The sequence below is a fragment of the Globicephala melas genome, chromosome 9 (assembly GCF_963455315.2).
Source record: "Globicephala melas chromosome 9, mGloMel1.2, whole genome shotgun sequence".
NCBI classification, from domain to species: Eukaryota; Metazoa; Chordata; class Mammalia; order Artiodactyla; family Delphinidae; genus Globicephala; species Globicephala melas.
In genome coordinates this window covers 99482185-99507316 of record NC_083322.1, presented here as the reverse complement: position 1 = coordinate 99507316, position 25132 = coordinate 99482185, and the positions used below count along the sequence as shown (strand labels likewise).

The 25132-nt window shown below is 40.4% G+C and overlaps 1 protein-coding gene across 3 annotated transcripts; it reads left to right on the top strand.

The window, feature by feature from the left end:
• The first annotated feature begins 919 nt into the window (after positions 1-919).
• Positions 920-25132, top strand: VSTM2A (V-set and transmembrane domain containing 2A). Of its 3 annotated transcripts, none has more exons than XM_060304918.1 (5): positions 920-1333; positions 3143-3309; positions 4374-4424; positions 7198-7534; positions 22952-23085. In XM_060304918.1, the coding sequence occupies exons 1-5, from the start codon at positions 1258-1260 to the stop codon at positions 22996-22998; spliced, it is 678 nt and encodes a 225-aa protein (XP_060160901.1). In that variant the 5' UTR covers positions 920-1257; the 3' UTR covers positions 22999-23085. The 3 variants fall into 3 exon arrangements, with proteins under 3 accessions (XP_060160901.1, XP_030727236.1, XP_030727234.1); XM_030871376.2 differs by lacking the exon at positions 22952-23085 and adding an exon at positions 23090-25132 and having other exon boundaries at positions 921-1333; XM_030871374.2 differs by lacking the exon at positions 22952-23085 and adding an exon at positions 23212-25132 and having other exon boundaries at positions 925-1333.

Here is a 25132-nt window from a genome sequence, read left to right as displayed (position 1 = left end):
TTTAGACTTCATATGCACAAATAGAGTCTTTAAGGCGACAGATACTGTTTTTAGATTCTTAATAAGAAATAGAATATACATCTCAGGTCTTCTCCAGGGAAGATAGCTAGATGTGTTCCAAATCCTAAACCTTACTGGGCTTTTTCATCCTAAAACAATATTCCTTATTAATACAATCTTAGGGAACATTAAATCATTACTGTGTCAGGCAAAAAAAAAAAAAAAGAGCAAATAAAACAAAAATATCCCTTGCAATGAAGACCTTAATGGTGTTTGAAACCCCTCCTCCACTCCACAATACAAAATACACGTGAGATGGAGGCTGGGATTGCGGAGCGGTATACGAATTAGCCAAAAGAATTTTAAAATAAAAATAAAAGTAAAAGTGCTCTGGGTTTTCTTTCTGGAAAATTCTCTCAAGACGTGACTTTTTGTACTTTACGTCTCTTCCATTCACCAGCGAGAGTGGTACGGTCCCTGCATGAGCTGCTTCTCTTCCACTAGAGGCTGCTCAGCAATAAATTCGTGTGAAATAATAGCCTGCGCTCATTCTAGTTAGCAGTTAATAACTGGTTAACAGACATTTCCCTCCAATGGCTGTTTTCATCGCCCCAGAGCAGTGTCTTTCGCCCCGTCCCATCCCTCCCGTCTTCAGCAAAGCCCCAACCTCCCCCTCCACCGCGGTCCGCCCTCCGAGCCTCCGCCGTGGCGAGAGAGGTTCAGCCGACGAGGAAGAAGCACTTTACGAAGGAACTATGCCGCCGCTCTCCGGAAGGTGAGCATAGACGGAGCGCGGTCCGGCGCGCACGGAGTTAAAGGCGCCGCGGCGCTGAGAGGGGAGCCGGCGCGAGCCCGCGAGGTCCCCGCCCCTCGCCAGTCCCCGCGCCACGCGCCCCACGCCGCGGGCTGACGCCGGACCCGCCGCAGGAAGCGGAAGGCGGGCGGTCGAGTGGCCAGGCACTGCCCCGCGCCGCGATCCGGGTGTGCACGCGCAGCCCGCCGGAGCCCAGCCCGCCGGAGCCCAGCCCGCCGGAGCCCAGCCCGGTGCCCAGCCCGCCACTGCGCCGCCGGCTCCCCGGTCCGCGTCCACAGAGCCATTCCGCGCCGGCAAGCAGCAGGATGTTAGCGGCGACGCGCCCCGGGCGCTGAGACCGAGCCCGCGAGACAGTGGCATTCCTTTCTTTTAGGGCTTTTTGGCTGTTGGCTACATTGATGTGACGACCCCCACCCCCCATTTTTTTTTTTTTTTTTGGAACGATGGGGATCTTTCTGGCGTATGTTGGATTTGTTTTCTTTTCCGTTTTATATGTACAGCAAGGGCTTTCTTCTCAAGGTAAGTCTGTGCTCACTGGCAAATATACATTTGCTTGCACTGTGAGTGTGTGTTTGTGTGCCTTCTCTGTGTTCAAAGAATGGCCAGGCAGATGTGGTGAGGTTCTTAGCAAGTAACAGAGGAATAGTGTTCTGTTTGGCATTTTTCTTTAAAGTTTATTAAATAGTAGCCCTGCTAGATTTGAGAGCAGATCTAGTTGGTGCCCGACAACGAGATGGGTTCCTTGGTGAGCACAAACACAGGGTTATAAGTATGTGTGTGTGTGTGTGTGTCCCTTCTATCTGTGTGCATGCACAGGGTGACCACTCGTGCATACATAATCATCGCAAACAGAGCTGGGGATTGGGGACTCTCCATGGCCAGCTCTCCTCCTCGATGTAGGCAGTATGAGCTTATAGTTTCCTTTTTCTGGGTCCGTGTGACTTCGTTTGCCTGTGTGTTTATCAAAGGACAGACTCCTCTGAGGACCCATAAAAAGGTACAACTTGCATTACAAGCAGCAGCAGCAGCAGTAGCCTGCTAAATCCAGTTGTTAGGACTTCGCAGGCTGCAGTGATCATTTCAGCACCATGAACAGATCACACCTCTGCTGTCAGAGGACTGCATCGCTTCTGCAAACAGAAATGCCACACTCTCCCTTCCAGCTTGAACGGAAGAATCCTTTTCAGATCAGAATGTCCTCTTAACATCTCCCATTTCCTCTAAGTATAAATACAGTTCAATTTCAATAGAGATCATGTTGGGATTTTATAAAAAAAAATTTTGGAAAGGGACACTGATGGTGCCTCGCATTGAAAAGTGGGGGCAAAGTGCATCCACCCTGAATCGGCCCTGCAGCCCCCTCAGCCCTCCTCCCCATGAGTTCGCATTGTAGCTGTGCACTTCCTTCAGCCACAAATCTCTCCAAGACTTTTAGGGAATCATCAGCTCTTTGCAAAATATTTCTTAGACAAGATAAGAACAACCATCCAAAGCATTCCATGTTGGAGAAGTGCCTTTGGGAGAGAGGAAACATATTTTTGTGAGTTTCACCATGACTCCATGAACCTTGCAAACTAGCAGTGTCAAGATTGGTAATGAAAAGGCTGGGAAAAAATGTCTCTAGTCACTTCAGAACAATCTTTAATCTGAACCAAGCCCAGGTGTGTGATTCTTACATCCCACGATGTATGACAGTTTACAATACAGTTGCTTGATGAAGGTTAATTTGGAAAGAAATATCCACAGCTTAGAAAGTGTGCAACTTGTTTCACTGCTGTAGGCTTTGAATCACAATTGCTAATAAGTGTCATGATATATTAGGAATGTATCTTTTGACAGATAATCACGATCCCTTCTCTATTAACATGAAACGTCCAGTTAGTCATAGATTGTTTAGAAACTTGGAGGCAGGAGGCTCTCCTCTTGTATCAGCTTGACAGATTTGTCAAATATACTTAAATATAAATATAAGTAAAATATACTTCACTGAAACCCTCAGTAAGTTTTGGGGAATACTGCAGTTTGACAAAGGGTATTTGTATCTAACTGTGGGCATCTTGGCTAACAGAGGGGAGTTATTGGCAAGCTTGTTAACCTTTCCATTATCTGGACTTGATCAAAAACAAAATGACTTAGGCACCATACCAAAAGTAAGACAAGAAAGAGGCAAAGGAAAGGGGGTTGGGGAGCCTCTGGGATGTCACAGAGGGCTTTTTGTTGCGGTTTTTATTTATTTATTTTTAAGTCGAAGGAAAATGTAGTGAGCTCTCAAGAGACGCTGTCAAGAGTGGTGTGTATATTCCAAAAGGGTGCGTTTCTGTTTTGCAGCAAAATTTACCGAGTTTCCACGGAACGTGACGGCAACCGAGGGGCAGAATGTGGAGATGTCCTGCGCTTTCCAGAGCGGCTCCTCCTCGGTGTACCTGGAGATCCAGTGGTGGTTCCTGCGGGGGCCGGAGGACCTGGACCCCGGGGCTGAAGTGGCCGGGGCACAGGTAGCGGAGTCCCGTCGCCTTCGCGTCCGTCCCACCCACTGACTTAGACCTCTGAGTGTCCAGTCGGGGTCGGGCCCAAGATGATGCCTGGGCGCCCATGGGGAGCCCCCTGGCTCTCTCGGCAAGGAGGACGCCCAGGGATGCCAGGGAGTGAGCCGCGTGCCCTGGTGACACCACGTTAAAACCAAGGGAAGGCATGTTGTCCAGTCTTTCCCGGTTAAAGATTGGGAATAGCCTCCTCCTTTTCGTACGGGTCATTGTGAGCTGTCCGTGATGGCACTGCCGTGTTGATACATCTCCGGACACTCAATGTCCCCTTCGGGACGGTGGTGTGAGGACAGGAATTATGTCGATGTTTCCATCACCCCGGCCCTCCACCCCCGTCGGTTTCTCTCACCTCCGCCGTAATCAGAGGGGGGAGGGGGGAGAGAGAGAGAGGAGGGGAAGTGGAGGGGGAGAGAGGGAGGTGGGGGGAGATGGAGGACGGGGAGAGAGGGAGGAAAGGGTGACAGGGGAGAAGGGGATGGGGACTGACGGAGGGACCCGAGGCGACCCAAGTGGAGAGGGGGCGGGGAGGGGAGGAGAACTGAGCAGGAGCGGAGGGGCGGGGAAACGAGGGTCTGAACTGAGGGGCAGACAGTTCTGCAGAAGAGGCGGCGGCCGTGCGGGGGCGAGAAGCAGCCTGTAGAAGGGACCGCAGGCAGGGGACGCGGGCCGGGGACGACGCAGGATGCCGTCCCACAGACTGGCGCGCCCCGGGGGCCTGACCCGAACGCAGACCCCCCCCGAGTTCCCGGGTACCCCTTATTCCCCACCCTCCGGAATCCCAGCCTCCGCGGTCCCCCGCCCCGGAATCCCCACTCTCGGGAGTCCCTAATTCTCCCGCTCCCCGAGCCCCCGCCCCCCAGTCCCCACCCTCCGGAACCCCTAATCCCCGCTCCTGAGTCCCCGAGCCCGGCCCCGGGGCGGCCCAGGGCAGCCCGACCCCGCTAGGTTTGCATGGCCGAGGGCTCAGGTCGGGCCCGGTCTGAGCGTCGGTGTCCACCCCCGCTTCCCCACCGCAGACGGAGCTGCTGCCATACCGGGACCCGGACGGCGACGGGACCAAGATCAGCGTGAGTGTCACCGCGACGGCTGCCCTCGGGCCCGGGGGCACCAGTTTGGGAATTTCAGGTTTTCAAAAGCCTATTAACTTACTGCCCCTGAAACAGGCAACTTGCATGCGCAGGGCGAGAGCCCGCTGTCTGTGTCGTGTCTTACCTCACTGGATACATACACACTGAAGCAGAGTTCATACAATAAAATTATTTATCTTAATGACGTAGATATTTGAACAGTTACTAGGCAATCATTTTGCCACCCAAAGAAGTGTGTGAGACTTTATTCTTGCTCTTATTAACAGTTACATAACTGTTAAAGGGCTGCAATGCTAATAATATCTGTTCAAAATTATACCAGTAATTATTCTTCAATAGCAAGTAAAACACTAACGGTACGAAAATCTTCCCAGGCTGAAAAAAATTAGAGCATCCAACAGAGTGTTGAAGTTGTAATGAAAACAGCTCAACTTCAACGTCATTCATAATGCGTGCAACGTATTTCTAATGCCAATGTTCAAAATCATATAAATGTAAATATAAAACCAAAAGCCAATATAAAAACATTATTGGAGGAGGTTAACCTGTTGATAATACAGAGATGTATTTCTACTCTGCTGGTTATTACTTTTCATACTTGCGAGTGAAATTAGAAAGAAAATCTTTTTTTTACTACACCTCAGATGAAGCCATCTAGAATCATTTTATACTGTACCACTGCTCAGCTTGTTGATAATTAGTAAACAAGTTACCATTACTAGAAATAATATATGTATAAAGAATCTAAAAATCCAATGACCCACATTTTAAAAAGAAATTTATTCTGAGGCTATTATAACTAAAAGTGTAAAAATGTATTATACCAATAAAATCAGATTCTCTAATCTAAATGTATAATCTCAACATGGAAGAAAATATCAAACAAAAATAAGATACAAACCAGAAACTCCAGTTTCTATTCATAAACTCATGGACTTTTTAGAATCTTTCAATTCAATTATTCTTATATCACAGAAACTCTTGTTTTCTGACAGTGCTAGAAAAGCTTTATTGGTAAGATCCATTATTAACGATTTTTTTTAAAATATTTCATTTTTCACATACACATACAGTTAGATAGATTGTTTATTTCCTATTCGTCTTTCATCCTTCACCCATACCCCAACCCTCCAAAGACCAGTGGTGAAGCAGCCTCACACATCTTGACCTAGGGAAGCATGCAATCAGATGCACAGCCATGCACACAACTGCTAACTGCTATGGCCAGAGTTCATATAATCTAGTAAACTGGAAAGAGTTCTAGACACAAACTGAGATAGAAAGTGGTGTGTTCCCAGTTTACCCGGTGTGTGACCTTGAACATATGTCCTAAACCAGCAGTTAATTTGAATTCTCAGGAGAGCTTTCACAAAATACTGATATGACCTTTGTCCCCCAGAGATGCACACAGTGTTTCTGCATTAATCCAAATGAGAGCATTTTCTAAACCTCCTCAGATGATTCTAGTGGGCAGTCAGTGTTGAAAATCACTGACCCAAACCCCCTAAGCCTCATTTTACTATACTGTAAAGTGGGATAATAATAATATAAGCACTCTGACTACCCCAACCTTAATCGGAGACCCAGCTGAAAATATATTTGAAACTATCGATTCCCTTTATTTTTACAGTATTAGTAATATTCATATGTAATTTTTCATACACATAAATGCATACTTATGGTTCAGATGTTGGAAACTATTTGTATATACAACTCTGTATGTAAAAACCAGATGAACACTTCCCAAATTTTCTTAATTACTTATGGCTATTTGAGAGTGTAAGGGCCAGTAGAGAAATAACTTTATGCCTTCCTCGCTTCTTATCTTTTGAGATTATCCAAACCCTTAAATCTTGAATGTCTTATGAAGTCCATCATTCTGTCAATCATGGATTATATATGATGTTTATCAAATCTAGTTCTGATAAAGATGCTTATAGATATATATATCTATTAAATATTATAGAATTTTATATATTATACATAACCTTCTATATAATCTTGCTGTTAATCTGGCCTATAAATTGTTGGTAGAAACGAGAGTCAGTTTCTATTTTGAAAATCAAAGCAGTGTTTAACTGATGGCATCTCAAGTTCCAGTAGCACACAGACCCTATGGTAGCAGGAGGTATGTACTCTGAGCCATAGGATTTCTGGTGACGTTAATCTGCTCCCTAAATCATGCCACCCCATGACTATAGGTCAGACTGCACCAACAATTTGAGAAAAAAACATTACTGTCCAAGTCTATTTTGTCAGTCCCTTTAGTAATCATCCCAAAGTGGGGATAAAAGCACATTCTCACTTCAACTCAGTCGTGACCAACAACGTGTCTTTTTGATCTCTCAAGAGCAGTCGTCAGCAGGGAAGAAGTGAGAGAGGCTGTGTAAACTATACACTCAGCCTCATGAGGTCCTGCTTCATTCAGCTGAGCTCACCAGGCAGAGGCCAGTCCCATGATGGGAACATGGCAGGGCTGGTCCCACAGCCTGGGAAATGGGAACCACATGGCTAATGGAATCTGGCCCAGCTGGATTGAACTAATGTCTCCATGATCTTGTGAAGCCAGGTGTTAGTGAAATAGGATAAATAAGGTCTTCCAATTTGACTGCTGAGAAAATAAAAAGCTTTCAGCCTATGGCTGTGAGACCAATGAGACCCTTTAATTTTCCAGCGTTAGCAAGCTCGGGACGAGGTACTGGAACCCAGTCTCTTGATGTAGCACTTTATTTTTTTACTTGCAATTTTTCAGACAGTGAAAGTCCAAGGCAATGACATCTCTCACAAGCTTCAGATTTCCAAAGTGAGGAAAAAGGATGAAGGCTTATATGAATGCAGGGTGACCGACGCCAATTATGGAGAGCTTCAGGAACACAAAGCCCAGGCCTACCTAAAAGTCAACGCCAACAGCCATGCTCGGAGGATGCAGGCCTTCGAGGCCTCGCCCATGTGGCTGCAGGATGTGAAGCCCCGCAAGAACGTCTCGGCGGCCGCTCCCGGCAGCATGCACAGCTCTGCCAACCAGCGAGTGCTCTCCACTTCCAGCCCTCAAGCGGTAGCCAAAATCCCCAAACAAAGTCCACAATCAGGTATGGAAACCCATTTTACCCCTCACAAACCCTCCGCAGGAAGATGGTCAGAGTAGACAGATTTATGTATGACGGTTTTAAAATTGGAGACCTAGTTCACTTGAAATGAGGATGAGCTATGAGAGCCAGGGAGGCTGGCCTTCCCAGAGGATGTGAATTGCCCATTAGTCGCTGGCAGTGCTTCATGTCCAGGGGATCTGAGAGCTGGACTTCTTTTCCTTCTGTGTTTACACATTATAAGCACAATAAATCATGTAATGTTTGGTTGCATTATAAATGCATGTTTATTTTCTCTGCAGATTTATGTATCGATAATAGCCCAAATTAAGAGACTTTCACTTAATCAACATGTAAATGAAAGAGACACACCACATTTTCAGGGACCCGTAGCCTTAAGCAGGACCACTCTCCAAGGGCTTCTGATTTTGAAGGAGAAACTTCAGCTGCCTGTGATGAAAGTGATGATGATAATGGGAGGAAATGAGGGGGGTGGGGCGAAAGGCAGAAAGTGGTGCAGAGATAAGGCAGCTCCTGTCAGTGTAGCTCTGATGCCAATTTAGAAGCTTAGTCAAGCTTAGTCACACGCTTCCTAAGTCAGCTGTGCAAGTTAAAGCTGCTCTGAATAGCATTAATTTATGCGCTCATTCAGCCCGTGGAAACTCATTGAAGTTTTAACCTTGGGATAGGCAGTACTTAACACCACCCCAGACTGTTCTGAACACACTTGACGTAATATTATAGGATGAAGGGAGCATAAAATCTATCATTTCTCATTTTTAAGCTTTTCCCTTTATAGTTTATCATTGAAGAATTATTGACACTACTGTTGGTAATAGAAAATTCTATTGCTACCATTCAAATTTTTTTTAGCCATTACATTTAAAAAATCTCATCATTTTATCAGGGTGATATTTATATATATATAAATATATATTTAAATCTTTATATATTTACATTTATATGGAGAAATATGTATATGTATATATATCTTTAAATCCTTATTTGTAAACAACACTTTTAAAATAATGTGTGCCGCTCTAGGTTCCTCCTTAGGCTTCATGTGCTAATGGAGATGATTTGTCCTGAGCTTAACTCAGGGTCTCTGTGAGTTTGTCCTGCTTTTAAATGTAGGTGAGCAGCTATCCCAGCATGCCTTGGTCATGGCAACTTTTGTCAGTCTGATGAATAGACAGCTTAGCCTCTCTGAAGCCAAATTTGTGTGACTTTGCCTTATTTTCCTCTTTATCATCTCTTTTATATCCCAAAGTAAAGAAAAAAACCATAGCTAGAATGTGTGTATATATATTCACACACACACATATATATACCCACCTATATATATATATATATATATATATATATATACACACACACACATACACACACACACACACACACACACACACACACACACACACCCCTAATGGTTATAATTTTTGTAGCCATTATTTGGTAAAGATTTTATATCTTTGGAGACATTGCCCTCCTCCCTTTCATACCATCAAAAGAAGAAGCTAGACACTATATGCAAAATTACAGAGTACCCGCAGCCGACAGTTTACAACCTAATTGGTGAGGACTCCAAATCATGGAATTGAAATTATTAGCCTACAAAGAATATTCCAAGCCAGAAATCATAAATCCATTCTGTGGAATTAAACAGACAGATTACCTATCCCAAGTGAAGGATTCTAAGCATAGAATGAAATGTTCTATTTCTAAACCCTTTACGTTTTGGATTGAATAACATACTCTAAGAAGATCCATTTTACTTTAGTCTCTTTCTTAGTATTGTGATTGGTGCTAAGTGGTAAACTCTACACATCTTCTAACAATTTTCAAATAAAAATCACTGCTCATTTTCCACCCCATTACCAGCCTCACTCATTGCTTGTCCTAGAGGAAGAGTGAAAGGAGACAGGGGATGCTGACTCATGGAAGCCCATATCCATTCAAAGTAATTTCCACTAAAAATTATCTGCTCTAGCAAAGATTAATCGGAAATACATCAACGTTTTTCATTTCTATATTTTCCTACCAGTGAATACTGGAAAATATTTTAGGTACATTTAACATTTTCTAACTTCTAGTGCAGAAGCTCGGGTGGCTCAGCCACACCCATTTTATTCATGTGTAAGTTTCTGTGCTTGCACAATTATTGCATAAAATACCATATTTGGGATGGATATTTATGTAATATTATATTTCCTGTAACACCCACGTCCTGATTTATAATTTCACTTTATAATTCTTCAGGTTATATTCAAATAAAGCTGATTTCAATACCCACACTTCATTTATTCACTCATTTATTCACTCTCCATCCTTTCAAGAGCTTATATGCCAGGCACAATGACACAGAAATGGAAGACATACTTCCATTCTTCAAAGGGTTTATTTTTTTTTATATTTTCATTTGTGAGAAACAAAGTATTTGTAGATTCCATTAACCATGCATCTTTCTTTTCTTATTCTGTTAAAGGCAAGACATGATGAAGACACAAAAATTAAAATCTTGCCTTTACAGGCTAAAAGCTATACTAGCCTTTTGTTATTCTCACTTCATACAGGGAGGCATGCGTCATCTGTGGTATATATGACACTGTAATACAACCTGTTACCAAAGGCTGGTCTGTCAGCCTTTTAGTTTCACCATAGTTTTTGACTTAGTTGACTGAACTATTTAGATTGAATACTCAACTCTTAATTCATACTTTTTTCTGTCAGAGAAGTTCTGTGTCTCTATGAAGGAAAAGTATTAGCTGAAAATAACGCTGTATGTATACACATATATAATGTTCAAATTGTCATAGAATTACCTAGTTTTCCTAAAGCAGAAATTTACATGAAAAAAAGATGGAAAACTAATCTATTACCATCTACATATCACAAGATAAAGAAAAGGTTTAACTATCGTTCAATATAGCTACTTTTCCCAGATATTTTTCCAAAAGCTAGTGAGCATGTGACTATCCCATTGGGCTGTATCTTTATGATATCTCTCTTTAAGTTCTTTTAATTCTACCTCCAGTTGATAATCCACAATTAGAACCAAAACAATGAAGAAAAATGATACAGCAAATAGGTAGAGCTTGGCTTTTGCCATCCCTTAGTTGTTTCTTTTCTCCAGCTCTTGGTCTGTACCCATAGCTGACATTGAAGAGTATCCTGTAGGTGCTCTGAGGGTAACAGTTCCTGATTCTAGCATGAAGTGGTTTAGTTCCACCTGCACGGAGAACAGATCCCCAAATACCTCAAGAAACTACACCGTTCTCTACGTGTTTCTTCTTGTCTCATGGAGAACATCTACTCCTTACAGAAGCCAAACATCCCCTCCATTCACCACCACCCCACTTCCCTCCCTTTGTTCCCCCCATCTACGTTCCCTTCTGTGGGTCCTCTCCCCCAACCCTGGCCAACAGGCCAACAAAACTGTGACTACAGCCCAGCCCCGCCCCCCGAAGGTCACAGCTCCGCCCTCCCTCCGCACCCCTGGACCTCCCGTCTCCCCTTCCCGTGTCCCGAGTCCTGGCGGGCAGGGGGGAAGCTCTCCCGTCGCTGGTCTGCTAAACTCCCCTCTGGCCCCTGCTTGTTGGCTGTTAGTGTTCCCCTCTCTTTGTGGGCTTCTCCTCCTAAATTCCTCTCTTAAATGTAGTTCTTTTCCCGTTCTCAACGCCCTGATCTCATCCGTTTCTGTGGTTTCGACCGCTAATGTTTCCTTAGAAAACTTAGCAGTTGATATTCCGATTCTGATTTCCCTCTGGAGAGCCGGACGAGAGCACCCCGCTGTCCCCGTCATGCTCCCCATGTCTGTCCCACGAGCACCGTGCAGAGCAGAGCCCCTGCATGTTGTTGACACCAGCCGTTGACGTGTGGTGCCTCTTGTCCTCCGCCCCCCCCCCCAGGCTGGGCTGGCCTGTGACCACTGTGACAGTGAGATGGGAAGGAGTAATGCCACCCCAACCAATTCCAGACGTACCCTGCAAGGGGACAGCCAGCCTCTGCTGTGGCCGCTTAGAGCCAGCCACCGAGTAGGAAGTGCAGCTGCCTTGAGACACGTTGCTGACTGAAGCCAGCCTTTGACTTCAGCCCCAGCTGACTGCCCCCCCAGACTCCTGAGAGAGAATAATAAATTGTTGATTTAAGGCACTAGGTTTTAGGGTGGCTTGTTTCACGGCAATATTCAGGTCACTCCCCTAAACTCAAATATTCAAAATCAAATTTATCATCTTAGCTGTCAAAAAAGAAATGTTCTTCCTCCTATTGTCTTAGAATTGCCTGTTTCCTCATTCAGGTCCCCACAGCAGTTTGTTTACACTTACTCTGAAGCCCTCTGCTGTGTCTTATATTATAGTAATTTTTCCCTGGGGTTTTTCTCCTTTTTATGCTGGAAGTCCCACTTTCTGGGAGGCCTGACCCTCAGGCAAAACAGGGTAGGTGATCACCCTAAAGATAGCTTCTTGGCTACAAAGATCACCACTTCCTTTTGCATTCCTCTAAGTGCCTAGAACACGTGGTGCTCATGTGTGGCAAGAAAAGGAAAAGAGAGAGAGGGCCAGTATGTCTCTGCTTTTATCTTCTTTCTCTTATAATTATATTTGCATAAATAGATAATATTGCCACTATTGCAAAAATGATCAAGACTCCTAAACAGTGTTTCTCAACGTGCAGATGTCCTGTGCCAGACTTACCAGAGAGCTTGTTAAAAATTCGTATCCCAGGACAAATTTCTGAGTCTAGAAGCAGAAATATGCATTTTTATGTGCAGTAAATTATGAGAATCATTATCTCTAAAGAGTTCTTATGGGTGAGAGAAAATTTCTTTTTATTATTTACTATGAGATGTGTGTGCATGTGTGTGATGCTACAAAGTACACTTTTAGAAACTGGTCTTTTGCTATTATTTTTTCCAGTAATGTGATGGACTTTTGTGAAACTTTTCTTTACTCCTGTGATCAACAGCTGGCACTCATAAGAAAACTGGCCATGGTTAAGGTGTAGTTATGTTTCCACGTGTAGTCGCTCAGCAGGAATACTGATTCTCTGAACTCAGAAATATGATGATTGTGTTTTCAACATGATGTGAACCTGAGCATTCAGAGGCAGCTGCTGCTACAGCTGCTGAAGCCAAGGGCTCCGGAAGCTCCTCTGTGGCTGACAAACATGGCAGCTTTCCAAAAGTGGCCGAAGTTAGCAAGAAAGGTCTTACAACAGATTTCAGAGCTACTGAGGGGAGGGAGATAAGAGGCTGAGTGTCATGCAGGAAATTATGTTCCTGATTTAAAATATGAGGAAATGGTGCACGGCATCCAGGTGCACGGCATCCAGGTAGAGAGAAGTGTCCGCTTGTATAATCCAGACCTCAATGTTGATTTTGGTTTAAATAATCCAACTTGGCTGTTTACACAGGCTAAATTAATTTGATCATTGTAATTCTGTCAGTTAAATGGCTGCTATGTAAATCAAGCATCTATGAATAAGGTGAAAAATAGATTTGAGGCAATGCTTTGGATAATACAGGCTAAGGAATCTGCTAGAGCTATGTTTGAACCGGAATTACGCAGATTAGGAGTCTATACTTGCTAAATTCTCCTGCAAGCTGTATTTAACTTAACTCATTGAAATTCAGTAACTGGCTGGGTCTGTAAAAGTAAGGCTCCGCTGTGTGCCGGAGGGGTTTTTCAGTGCGTGGCCACCTTAGGGTTCCTTCAGGGTCATTTGTGATTACTAGGAGCTCTGTGATCGAGGAGCCATGAAGCAGAATTTGCCAATGTTTTAAGGTCTTGTCTTGAATGATTTCATGATCCTTGAGATTTCAGGAAGCTTCCAGAGGAGCAGTTTTCTGGGTAGATGACCAGCGGTTTGAGAAGTTGCTGGAAAGACCTCACTCTGTTGGTTAAAATAACAAGAGCCCTCCAAGAGAAAAGAAAGGCAAAGTCTCCTTCTCCCAGGGAACACTGCTGCCACCTATAGCCTGACACAGGTGCATTCATTTCAGCTGCAAAGGAGCAGAAATCCACTGGAAGATGCTCCTTAGACCTGCAGGGGCATCTCACCAGTAGAGGGGGTGGGCACAATTGTTAAGGAGAGAGACTGTTCACACCTCATGGCCATCACACAGAGCTGCGTGTACTTCCAAGTCCTTGTTTATTAAATGGAAACTGTAGTATGATTCTCACAGAGTTTTGAGGATTAAATGAAATTACATACATAGAGAGCATGACACCGATCAACTCCCAATAAGTGACAACTAGCTGCTCTATTAACAACTATTATTGCATGTGCTTACATACTATTATTATTAGCAGCAGCAATGAAATGATGAGAGTAAATGGTCTCCACCACCTGGCTCTACTGTGGCGAATATTTTCCTGGTTGGCTGTGTGTAGGTGACCGAGTTAAAGAAAGGAGACTGGGTCTTCATTCCTGACTTATGTTTTATTGTTCATAATTTCAGAGCTTCCTCTTTTCCTTCTATCACAATGATGTTAATTGATGATAAATTGTCCCCTACATAACATAACTACATATCATACTAGCCACCAGCTGTATTGCCTAAGGCTGTAACTAGATGGTTAACTTTATTGGTAAAAAATAATAAAATTCCAAAGGATTTTTAGGACTTTGAACTGTGTGACCTGAATAAAGAATGTGTCTTAGGAAGCTGAAGTTATACACACTGGCTGCTACCATAATTAAATGCAAGCTTTCCAAAAAGACCCTTGGAATTTCTTAAATCACAAAATAGTTATAGATAATGTAACTGAAAATATAAACATGTGAGAATATTATTAAAAGCTTTAAAAAGAGAGAAAAACAAAATGGATTTAGAACCTTATACTAAGAATGGCATAGTTTGTGGTGGTAGATAGATACAGATTTGACTCCTAGATTCACTCTCTACCAGCTCATTTGTTCAGTGAGCTGCACACAGAATCTCAGACTCTTTCTATGTAAAACTGAGGCAGTAATACATGTGCCCCAAGGGTCGTGTTAGCATTAAGTGACATGATGTATTTTAAATGTCTAGCAGAGTAAACCTGGCACGTGAGTGAGCTTGGCCCTTATTAGTTCTCTTCCCCTTTACCTACCAGATATTAACGTATATTAGCAAATAACCATGAGTTAAGAGGGCCATAAAGGAACAGAAATATGAATAGAGATGAAAGAAAATAAGAAGTGTGGAAGCTCTAAAATTGGTAAGATAAAATAATATCTGATGAATTAAAAATGTAATAACTAAGGGAGGATTTATTCAATTAATAAATAGAAACATATTATTACAATTTACGATACATATCCAAATGAACGTCAATTAATTAAAGAGCTGAGCAGAAAAGAAATATTCGACATAGGAAGATCAGCATGAAATTAGAGGTCTGAGACTTTGAAGATTTAAAGTTACAAAATATACAAGTGAAAATAATATTTTACTATAAATAATTTAAAACATTTGTTTGATTAAATCAAGTGTAACTAATAAGTGATATAACAGACAAGGAAATATTTGTGTCTAATATTCAGGAAAAGAAGGGAAAATGTCCATTTTACAGATGCAGTGGTTATATGATCCACTCCAAATGACTTAGAGATATCAGATGTGATCAAATAATATTGATAAAATCAAGGTAAAGATAAAATTAAATTAATTCTCCATATGACAGCAATAACCAAACAGAAAATATTTGTGGCATAATATATAATCCTCAACAGTAGCAACAAGAAAAAGGTATGAAATATCTTATTTTTTAAGGCAGTAGCAAATAAGTAGTATAAAGATGAAAATCATTAGAACACTTTGTTAAGAGTTTAGGTTTGAATAAATGAGTAAATATGGTGTTTTTGGATGAACAAGCTCACCATTATAAATATGTCAGGTTTTTCAAAAGTATTTGTAGACTTACTGCAGTCCCAGTCAAATCCCTAGTCATTTAAAAAAAACTGACACGTATAATCTTGGCAAAGGTTTTAAAAATCAACATGTGTCAAGCGTACAGTGACTCAGGCATTCTGCTGTATCATTACTTGCAAGGTGAATGGTACTTCCCTTCTGGAGGAAAATTGGCAGGAAAGATAAGTCACAGGGCTTGAGATTGTCCCTGAGATGATGCTCCCAGGAGGAAATTCCAAGGAGCTCAGGAGAGAGGCAGACCCAGACCCAAGAACAGGGATGCGTATCACAGAGGTCTGCCCACAGCCGGAAGTACTCAAAGGGCCAAGAGTAGTAGAGAAGTGTCGCAGTGAATGTGACGAAATCATACAATGAGTATTAAGCACCTTCTAGAATCATGTTTTCAAAAATGTTTAATGAAATTAGAAAACAACCAATATATAATGTGAAAAAATATAGGACACAAAAAATATAGGATACAAAACGTTAAAGTGAAAAAATAAGAATATATAATATAATGTGAAAAAATATAGGATACAAAACTTTAAAGTGAAAAAATAAAGAATACTAAATTTTAAATCAATCTCAGATATGTGTGTATAAAAATGACAAGAAATATATGAAAATGTCCATCAAAAGTCAAGATATCTTACAATTTTTAATTATTTGATTATTTTGTTTGTATTGATAACATCTGTACATTGATAATTCATTACTTTTGTTATAAGAAAAAAATAATAATATTTTAAATTTCCCAAATTTAAAAAGAGGCCAATGACAGACAGCTCCTGAGAAAACAAACTAACAAACAAAATATATTCAACAAATAACCAAAGAAAGGCAAAGTAAAATAAAGGTGTTGTGTGATTGTGAAGCTCATGACAAAAATATACATACATGCAGGTACACATGTGCATATGAAAATTGAAAGCACTACTGTGAAAGTGATGTCCTCAGACATTGCTAGTAGCATTGAAATTAAGAACGTTATATCTTATTTCCTGGGAGCTGGGTGGAGAATCTGACCATCAAATTATTCTTTTTGTTTTTCTAAACTTAATGGGTGTGATCTTGATAAATATATTGATAAAATAAAGCAAGCACGTATAACTTTCATAAATAAAATGTCATGCAATCATTTTCCTCTCCACTGTGTGACTCACTGAGCCCCCAGTTTGGAGGGAGATCAAAGTGGTGAGCAGTGGTGCGGTCGTTGGGAGATGATGACTGCACCATCATTTATAAATCAATACACTGGGAGATTTATAAATGATTATTATGTTTTATTTCATATGACTGCTTTGAAAAAGTCTGAGGGAGCATTTCTTCATGAATTCAGAATCCTATCTGCATAGAAATATAGGTTACACTCTCAAGGCTTGAATTAAAGCAAATTGTAAAAGCTAAGAGCACCTCTTATCGGCTTCCTTAGGACAGTGTCCTCACCTGTGATGGGATAAGTGCTCTGGATCACAGCCCCTCAGCAAAGCCATCCCACATTGGCACCACTTATCCTCATAGTTATTCTTGAGTTGATTGTGCTTCTTTAAGCTCTCAGACAAACTCGATACTTCAACAACAGTGTCAGCGCAACAAGGCTACACATGTGTGCAATCCCTAATGTGGATTTGTGATCATTCCAACAAGGTGTGGATGAATATCTACCTTCTCATTATGAATAAAGAGATTGATCATTAATAATGAAAACATACCCACAGAAGGCATATTTAAACTGTGAGTAAACAGTTTCAAGCACTTTAGCAGCATTTATTTATACACCAGTAAAATGGAGTACCCTTAACGAATCATTCTTATTTATGCGTTAAAGCAGTGATTAAATATATGTAGCATTAAACTTAATTCTTGGAAAACAATTTGTTTTTCCATGAATTTATATTGTTCTCCCATTTTGTCAAAACCACTCATATTTCCATATATTTCTAATAGGCAGAATTGAGAAAATTTAGAGTTTTCTGGAATGAAGACTCTCCAGCTGAGATTATGAAGCAAATCAGTTTATAGTGTCAGACAGAACTGGTTCTGAGTCTCAGCGGCCGCCATGTACTCACCGAGCAAACTTAGTGTGTTATATAATCCTTCTCGGTTTCACTTCCTTAATCAGCAAAACGATCATATAGCAGCCTGCCGGGACCATGGTCAGAGGTAAATATTAGCTGCTGCTGTCCTAATCATCACCCTGTCTGCACCAAGATCAGTTCCTACTTGAATAAGTCAAATTACAATGAAAATGTGCTGTTTTGACAGATGCACTGTGGCCTTAGCAGGCAGGAGGCAGCATCATTTTTTTGCCCATTCTTGAGTCGCTGTAGAAGGTAGGAGCCCTGAAAGCCTGCAGGGATTAGCTGTAAGCAAGAAAGTCTAGGACATTCTGTGGTGAATGGGGTATCACCCATGCACCTTGTCACCTAGACCCTGTGTATGTGGACAGCTGCACTTGGCTCCCTCAGCTACAGTAAGAGGCCTCAGAACTGAATAGATGTGTAAATTTGCTGACTAAAGGAAAGCAGGAAAGGAAATGTAAACAGCTGCTGCCGACATGCCTGGGCAAAGTAAAACAGGCGATTTATGTATCAGGTCAAAATGAAGCCTGTTTCTTCTTAAAAAAATGGGTTCTGGAAGAAATCGGCCTTGGACCCATAAGAATCTAATAAAAAGATATTCTTTTCAAAAAATTATAGAATAAAATCATCCTATTATTTGACCTTTCCCCTTAAGTCATGATTTAGTGTGTGCAAACCTGAATAAAAATTGCATTAAAAGCTAGCTCAAATTTTCTCACACAGCTCTTTTCATATCTTAAAGCTGGCATGTGTAATGAAAGAGAGGTAAGTCAAAGGCCTGTCCATCCCTAGAGCTGTAGCGGACACTCCATTCTTTATAAGCTTAGCCTCTTCACAGGCAAAACAATTATTTGAGTGTTGCTTCTTTTATTATTGGAAAATTTCCATTCTTAGGTTTGTTCATATGATAAGCATCACGAATATTCACTTCTACAAACTAAAGATGCTGGAGTCAGACCAGGGAGCCACAGCAGGAGAGAAATTGTGTTCTTTTTCTTTTCTTGCTCCTTTTGACCCTACCTGATACTCAAACAAGAAAAGAGAAAAACCTGTGAGAATTGTACTTAAATCTGTAGACAGGTGCCCTGAATTACGACTCTTCCGTATATCGAAAACAAGAGTTGTGCTCACGGAAGAAATTAACCCATCACAAAATAATCCCAGCCAAGAGAAAGAGGATATTTGAAGAGCTGGCAAGATATAGATGGGATAAATTGTCTAGTTAGTTGTCTTAACGTTCTACTTACTTCTTTGAATTAAATACCCATATCCCGTATCTTTTCTAGTGGCCAAGAGCTCTGGTTGTCTTTCTCTCCTGTCGCTAATGGTTGCACTTTGAACATCAACTTAACCTTTCCTGGTCCCAGACTATAAAATTTGCATTAAAAGTTTAGAAAAGAGAAGTTCATAGAAAGAAGAGGGCATGCAAGAACAGTGGTGGAACCACCTCTCATTCAAATATTTAAATGAATTTGGAGGAACCTTCAAGATTTAAAAGACTACAATATGAAAAGTTCAAAATATTATATCATCAGACATTTGGCACACTATATGGAGGAAAACAAACTTTACTTATTAATGTTTAGGAAAACAGAGAAGCTGGTAGTGTTTTCATATTCAATATTTATCAGTTCAGACTTGGGGAAAAGAAGTTTTCTAATTTTTCTCTTAAGTGTGTTATAGCCAGTGCATTTTCGCTGAAAAGATAAATGTACACTTAAATGATAGCTTCACATCTTGATCTAACAGGTGTGGAGACAGTGAAGCAAGGTTGCTTGCCTCAGGGAGTTTCAGAAAGAAGCACATCCAGACTCTGAGTCGATCTGACTGCATTGCTCTTCATTTCTGTACCTTTGCTTTACTACCTATTAACCGTGTAACCTAGGGTGAGTTATTCCATGCTACTGAGTTACATTTTCCTGACATGTATGTTTACTATACTGGGCTGATGAGAAGATGAACTAAGACAGTGTATGCATGTAACATGTATGCATATTCCCTGACATAGCAGGTACCCAGTCCACTGTAGCCATTTTGCAGATTGATGTTAAGGAGAAGAGGGTGCAGCTTTGTTCAGTATGCCCAGTGTCTTCCAGCCTCATGGCTGTAGATGCAGGAAAGACATGGCAATGTAGATAGAAGGTGCAAAAAGGAGCCAAGTTCTTCCATCAGGCATGACAGATGAGGGCCAGGCAGGCTTTCCCGGCTGGAAGGCTGTGCTGAGTTAAACAAGGCAGGCGGATGCAGTGACTCTGAGCAAATAGTGATAAACTTTCTCCTCCTCTACCTGATCTCTGAGGATGCCAAGATCTCAACTCTGTGTGGTTGTGATTCGTTGTTATTTTGTTTTGTTTTGTTTTTCTTTTAATAAATAGATGGAATTTTCTGTTATTCCCTGAAATAATAATTATACATACTGAAGATAAAATATTTGAGGCTTTTTTTTCCCTATTTCTCCTTGGCCAAACTCATTTGTCACAGACACTGTCTTGGGCCATGCCTGATGTCCACATCCCAGTGAGGGCGATGTGATGCGCTATCGCATGAAGTATAAAAAGGGCTGAAAAATGGAAGCTAAGTGTCTATACTCATTAAACTTCTAAGAAGACTTCTTAGACTTTTCCATTTGCAAAATGGAGCAAATCCTCCCTCCCCATACCTTACAAAGGCATGAGAAATTACACCTGAGAGAGCACTGAGGAAACCTTTAAGCATAAAAACAAATGAAAGGCATCATTATTAAGTTGACGTCAAAGGATATCGTGAAATCACACTCTGAGTCAGAGAGAAATCTCTAGGTTGTATTAGGCTACTCTTCATCGAGGCATGTTATCTACACATTTTCTTCCCATAATTTAGATAATAGCATTTCCCTTTCTTCTTCACAGGGTATTTTGTGTTGGGGACAAAAGTTTAAAAACTCAAGGCATTGTTTTAAACTTTGAGAATAATAAAAAAATTGCTAAAATTTCATCCTTGCCTTTGATGAGCTTATAGTGTAATCAGTGAGGTAAGATACGAATATAATGAATTACAAGTCAGTGTGAGCCATGTTAAGGCCACAAGAGAGGGAAAACCAGAATACAGAGGAAGTTCAGAGGAGAGAGAGCTTACAGCTAGTTGGTGGGAACAGACACAACGGAACGCAGCTATCTGAGGGCAAGAGTTGCTTAAATGCATGATCGTCTTAGGGGATAACAGGTTATCCTGCTTGGCTTGGGCATAGAGCAAAAGGAAACCAAATAAGGCAAAACAGCTAACCAAACACAGTGTCTGGCATACTCATGAAAACATAAATATAAAACAATAATATGCAAACAATTATTATGCTCATTTTAGAAAACATCAAAGAAATAAATATCTTATTTGGGATTTCAGAAGTGAGTGGCTGCAGAGGAAACTGGAATTCAGGGCTTCTGATTGCAATCTTTGTTTCAAAACAGTAAAATGTTTCTATTTGTAAAAATGAGACTAGAGTATGACGCATGGCCAAAGTTTGCATTTTACAAAAAACATTTGCTTAATTTTCTCTAGAACAGACCATAACATGTTTGACAAATAGTAATATTATATTCAGAATGGTGTACATCTGAATGAAATTGACTATGATGATTATTTGTTAAAATTACACAGGATAAATTATAGCATTTTAGATTCTCAGATTTCACTGTCAAAGTCTTTGGGATTACAAAGATAAAGGAGCACATACCCCTTCATTCCAGACATAAATAAAACCTAGAAAGAAGCGCAAAACAATCAGTGATTTGATGACAAAACAGATTTGCTTTAGAATTTACTGTGCAGGAAAAATATATATATTTGGCTTGACAGAAATAAATTTCATTTAATGAAAAATATGCTAGGAAATGCAGGTGCCTAGAGTGGGTGAATGATTACAATCTGGAAAAAAAAGTGGTGTGTTGCAATGGTTTATTGCCTATCTGATGGCTATTCAAATTTTTAACTTTACTCTTTACAGTATATCATTGGGTTTGTTTCCAATTATACTGCTCATGTAACTTTTGTTTTAACTTGCACATACTGGACACAGTGTGATAGGAAATGTTGGGTTAGAATGACATAGCTGTTCCCTTCGAATCTCACGGGAATGATGGGCATCTCCTGTGAAGGGTTGATTAGTCGAGAAATGAGCTGCATAATTCACAGTTTCAGCAAGTTTGAGCCCATCTGCAATGTTCATGCTGAAAAGGAAACCATTATTTCACAAAATATTGTTTTTGAAGAGCAAATCATTTTCCTTGGTTTTATTGTTTTTAGCATTCTTAAAACCTTTATTCAACACCAGACATACTTCGTGTCAAGTGCGGTTAGCAATTTAAGGAGCCATGTAATCATTTTCTTTCTTTTTTTAATTGACTGAATCCCTGTCAAAGAGTCTCTCTTCAAAAGATAACAAGGGCATATATTTAATTTTGGAAAGCTCTGATGCTAGTGATTCTACATAGATTTTATATGTTTTCCTTGCATGATCTTTGTACTTAGAGCCGCATGTGGACTGTACTTTACTTTTGCAGTTTGAACCTTGTCACCCAGCTTGAGTGAAGCAACACTCTCCAGAGACCCACCACTAACCTCTGGGTCCTCAGTCATTACGTTTCTGTGTTAAATACATGACTCACCTCCTGAACGAAGGCAAATCGATGATGACACTAAAGTAACCTAACTGAAAACAGGAATATGAGTCTGCTAAACAGCCCCTTTAGAAGCCCAAATATTTACTTTGCAGAGATTTTTTGAGAGCATGTTTTTTCACCACAATTTCTATCATTGCCAATGTGGACCTGAACATGATTTAGATGAAGTATTCAAAAGATTGAATTTTCCTACCCTCACCCCTTCAAACCTTTTTAACCTTTCTTAAATTAAAAAAAAAAAGAAAGAAAGAAAAGAAATGCTTTGAGGTCCATCACGTTTTTGTTTTCTCACTAATAAAGGTATTCAATACATCATTTGTAGCTTACTGGATAAAATATGTAAAGAAAAATACAAAAAGACTATTTCATTCTCTCCCTTATGTAGTCTCAGAGCGCTTTCAAAAATTTCCAATTCTTGATAGCACTAACTTTTCTTCAGATTTTAAGGATAAAAAGTTGAGAAAGATCTTCCTCTAAAAGCAGATACCCCAACACACCCACTCCAGAACCCGTTCTGCAGGCCCTTGAGAAGGCTGCTGCTCTAGGTTTGGGTTTTATCTCCTGTGGTTTTACGCTTGCAGTAGTAAAACAGGGGATTTGTTTTAGACACCCATATAGGAACAACCAAGTGACTATAGGGAATCATCCTCAAAGCATTACTTGAGGGAAAAGTGTCTGCATTTGTTCCTCTAAGTGTTCCCAACTGTGGGATGGCATGGCTTGAAAACAGACAAAGCAAACAAGACCACTTCCTGGGACTGAAATACTTTGTATGTGTTGTTATTTGCAGTGCATGCCAAGACATTCATGGGCACCAGAGCCAAGCTGGCGAGCTAATTAAATATATATATGTATGTGTTTAAAACAGCCTAATAAGGAGCATTGGAAATCTTCGAGATGAGCGAATATCTTATAACTTCTTCCGCAGGTGCGAGGATAGCTACAAGCCATGGACTTTCTGTCCTGCTTCTTGTCTGTGGCTTTGTGAAGGGTGCTTTGCTTTAGTCTAAAGTGCTGACTTTTTTCCAATATCACTTTCTCTTCTTAAAGCAAAGAGCAAATCGCCTGTAAAATCTACGGAGCGGACAGCAAAGTTGACCCTAAACTCCAAGCACCACTCTGCACCCACTGTACTCTAATTACCTACACAAGGAGCACCTGCTTTCGGAAACAAACGAAGAGGCTATCTCACTTTGTTCATCACATTTTCTTGGGCAAATCACTGATCTTTTATTTCAAGAGAATTAGTGTGAAGTGATAGAACATTTTCTAATAGCAAGATCTATTTTTTTTTCCTTTTCTTTCGGCTACTCAAAGCATCATCTCACTGACTGCTCAGGGGTTGGCCTGACCGTCATCGGTATAGTGAATATTTACTACAGATACCACTGATTTCCTACTAAAAGACCCATTATCTGCAGGAAGTAAGCAGAGATCAAAAGGCTACAGAACATAAACTATCATCAAAGAAAACTCCTGTCTGGGGGCAAGAACAAAATTTTCAACACTGCGAGTCAACAATGAAAACATTGTTTTAAATAAGAAATAATAAAAGATAATTTCTTTTTGAATTTTTCCCCTTTTCTTGGGTTTTTCTCCTTTTTCTTGATTGTAGTTCTTGTTCAATATGGCAAGTGCTGATTATGGCCAATCCCTGTCAATCCTGGGAGGTTTATATAAAAACATTTTGAGTGTTCTATATTTCAGTGCATTTTAATTCATTTTGCAATTCTTGTATATGCAAATGATAAATTCTGTAAATTGCTTATAGTATGTGCGATATAACTTCAAAGTAGATAGACTATGAGCCTCATGCAAGCTGATTTTTACCATTCTCTGTATAAATATATACAAATAAGTATCTATATGTTGGGTCATCAACCAACTTTTTTTTGGACAAAACATATGTTTTTCACTTATTCCTATATTGTGGGCATTTTGTAATGCATTGTTTCACTTCCACAGGTTTGACAGTTGCAGATGGTTTCTGTTGCCCTCTGCTTCCTTCTGGAAAATGCATATTCAAAATCGTATCGGTCTCTGATAAATGAATTAATTTTGCTGTGTGTATGCTGTGTTGAAATTTGCTATGTTCCTTTATATGTGGTGTTTATTGAGGTTTGAGGATCTTTTGACTCTGAAGAATGTAAGCTCTCTGGTTTTGACAGCCATTCCTGTATTATCATCATTATTGTCAAAAAGCAATGTCGCATCTAGAAAATTTGCCTTGGAAGTGAATATGGGGTAGGTGAAGTGGTCATCGTGAATCCCTAAATTCATAGAAGAACACTTCTTGCTGTGGCTAAAAAAATGCTGCTTCCTTTGACCTTTATGAATTTTTGTAGCTTTGTCATTCTGTTATTTGCTGCTAATTATATTTTAATGTCTCCTAATTAAAAATTAAAATTTGGTTGTTGGCTAAATATAATATGCAAAAGATGACTGCAGATCCCCGACTAAAGAAGATAATGTGTTCAGTGTTCACTAGTTAAGTGAATTATAACTTTAAATATTACATTCTTATTTTTGGCTTTATGATAATTCAGACTACTTTATTTAGAAACTGTTTTCTACTCTGGCAAAGAATTATAGGCAGGACTAGCAATGTGTTCCGAATACACTGTGGAGTAGATATGGTTGAGATGGAAATGACCTAAGTTTTCCTTCCAGAGAGATTCTTCCATTTTCTTTCATAACAAACCAGAAGTTCATCTCTATAGGACCGTCAGCACCAAGCCTAAGGTCCTAGACTGAAGCTTGAAGGCAATGAATACCTCTGCTTTTCAAAGGTAAATGCATTGATTTTCTGCAGTTCAATTACAAGCAATGTGATATTTTCATAATATCCTTGACATTATCTTCTGAGAAAATGTTTCATGCTAAATATTTTATTGACATTTTTCTTGTTCCTTTGGTTTATTATTTCAGTCTAATGAGAAAAATAAATAAAAGATTTGATTGCACTATTTTA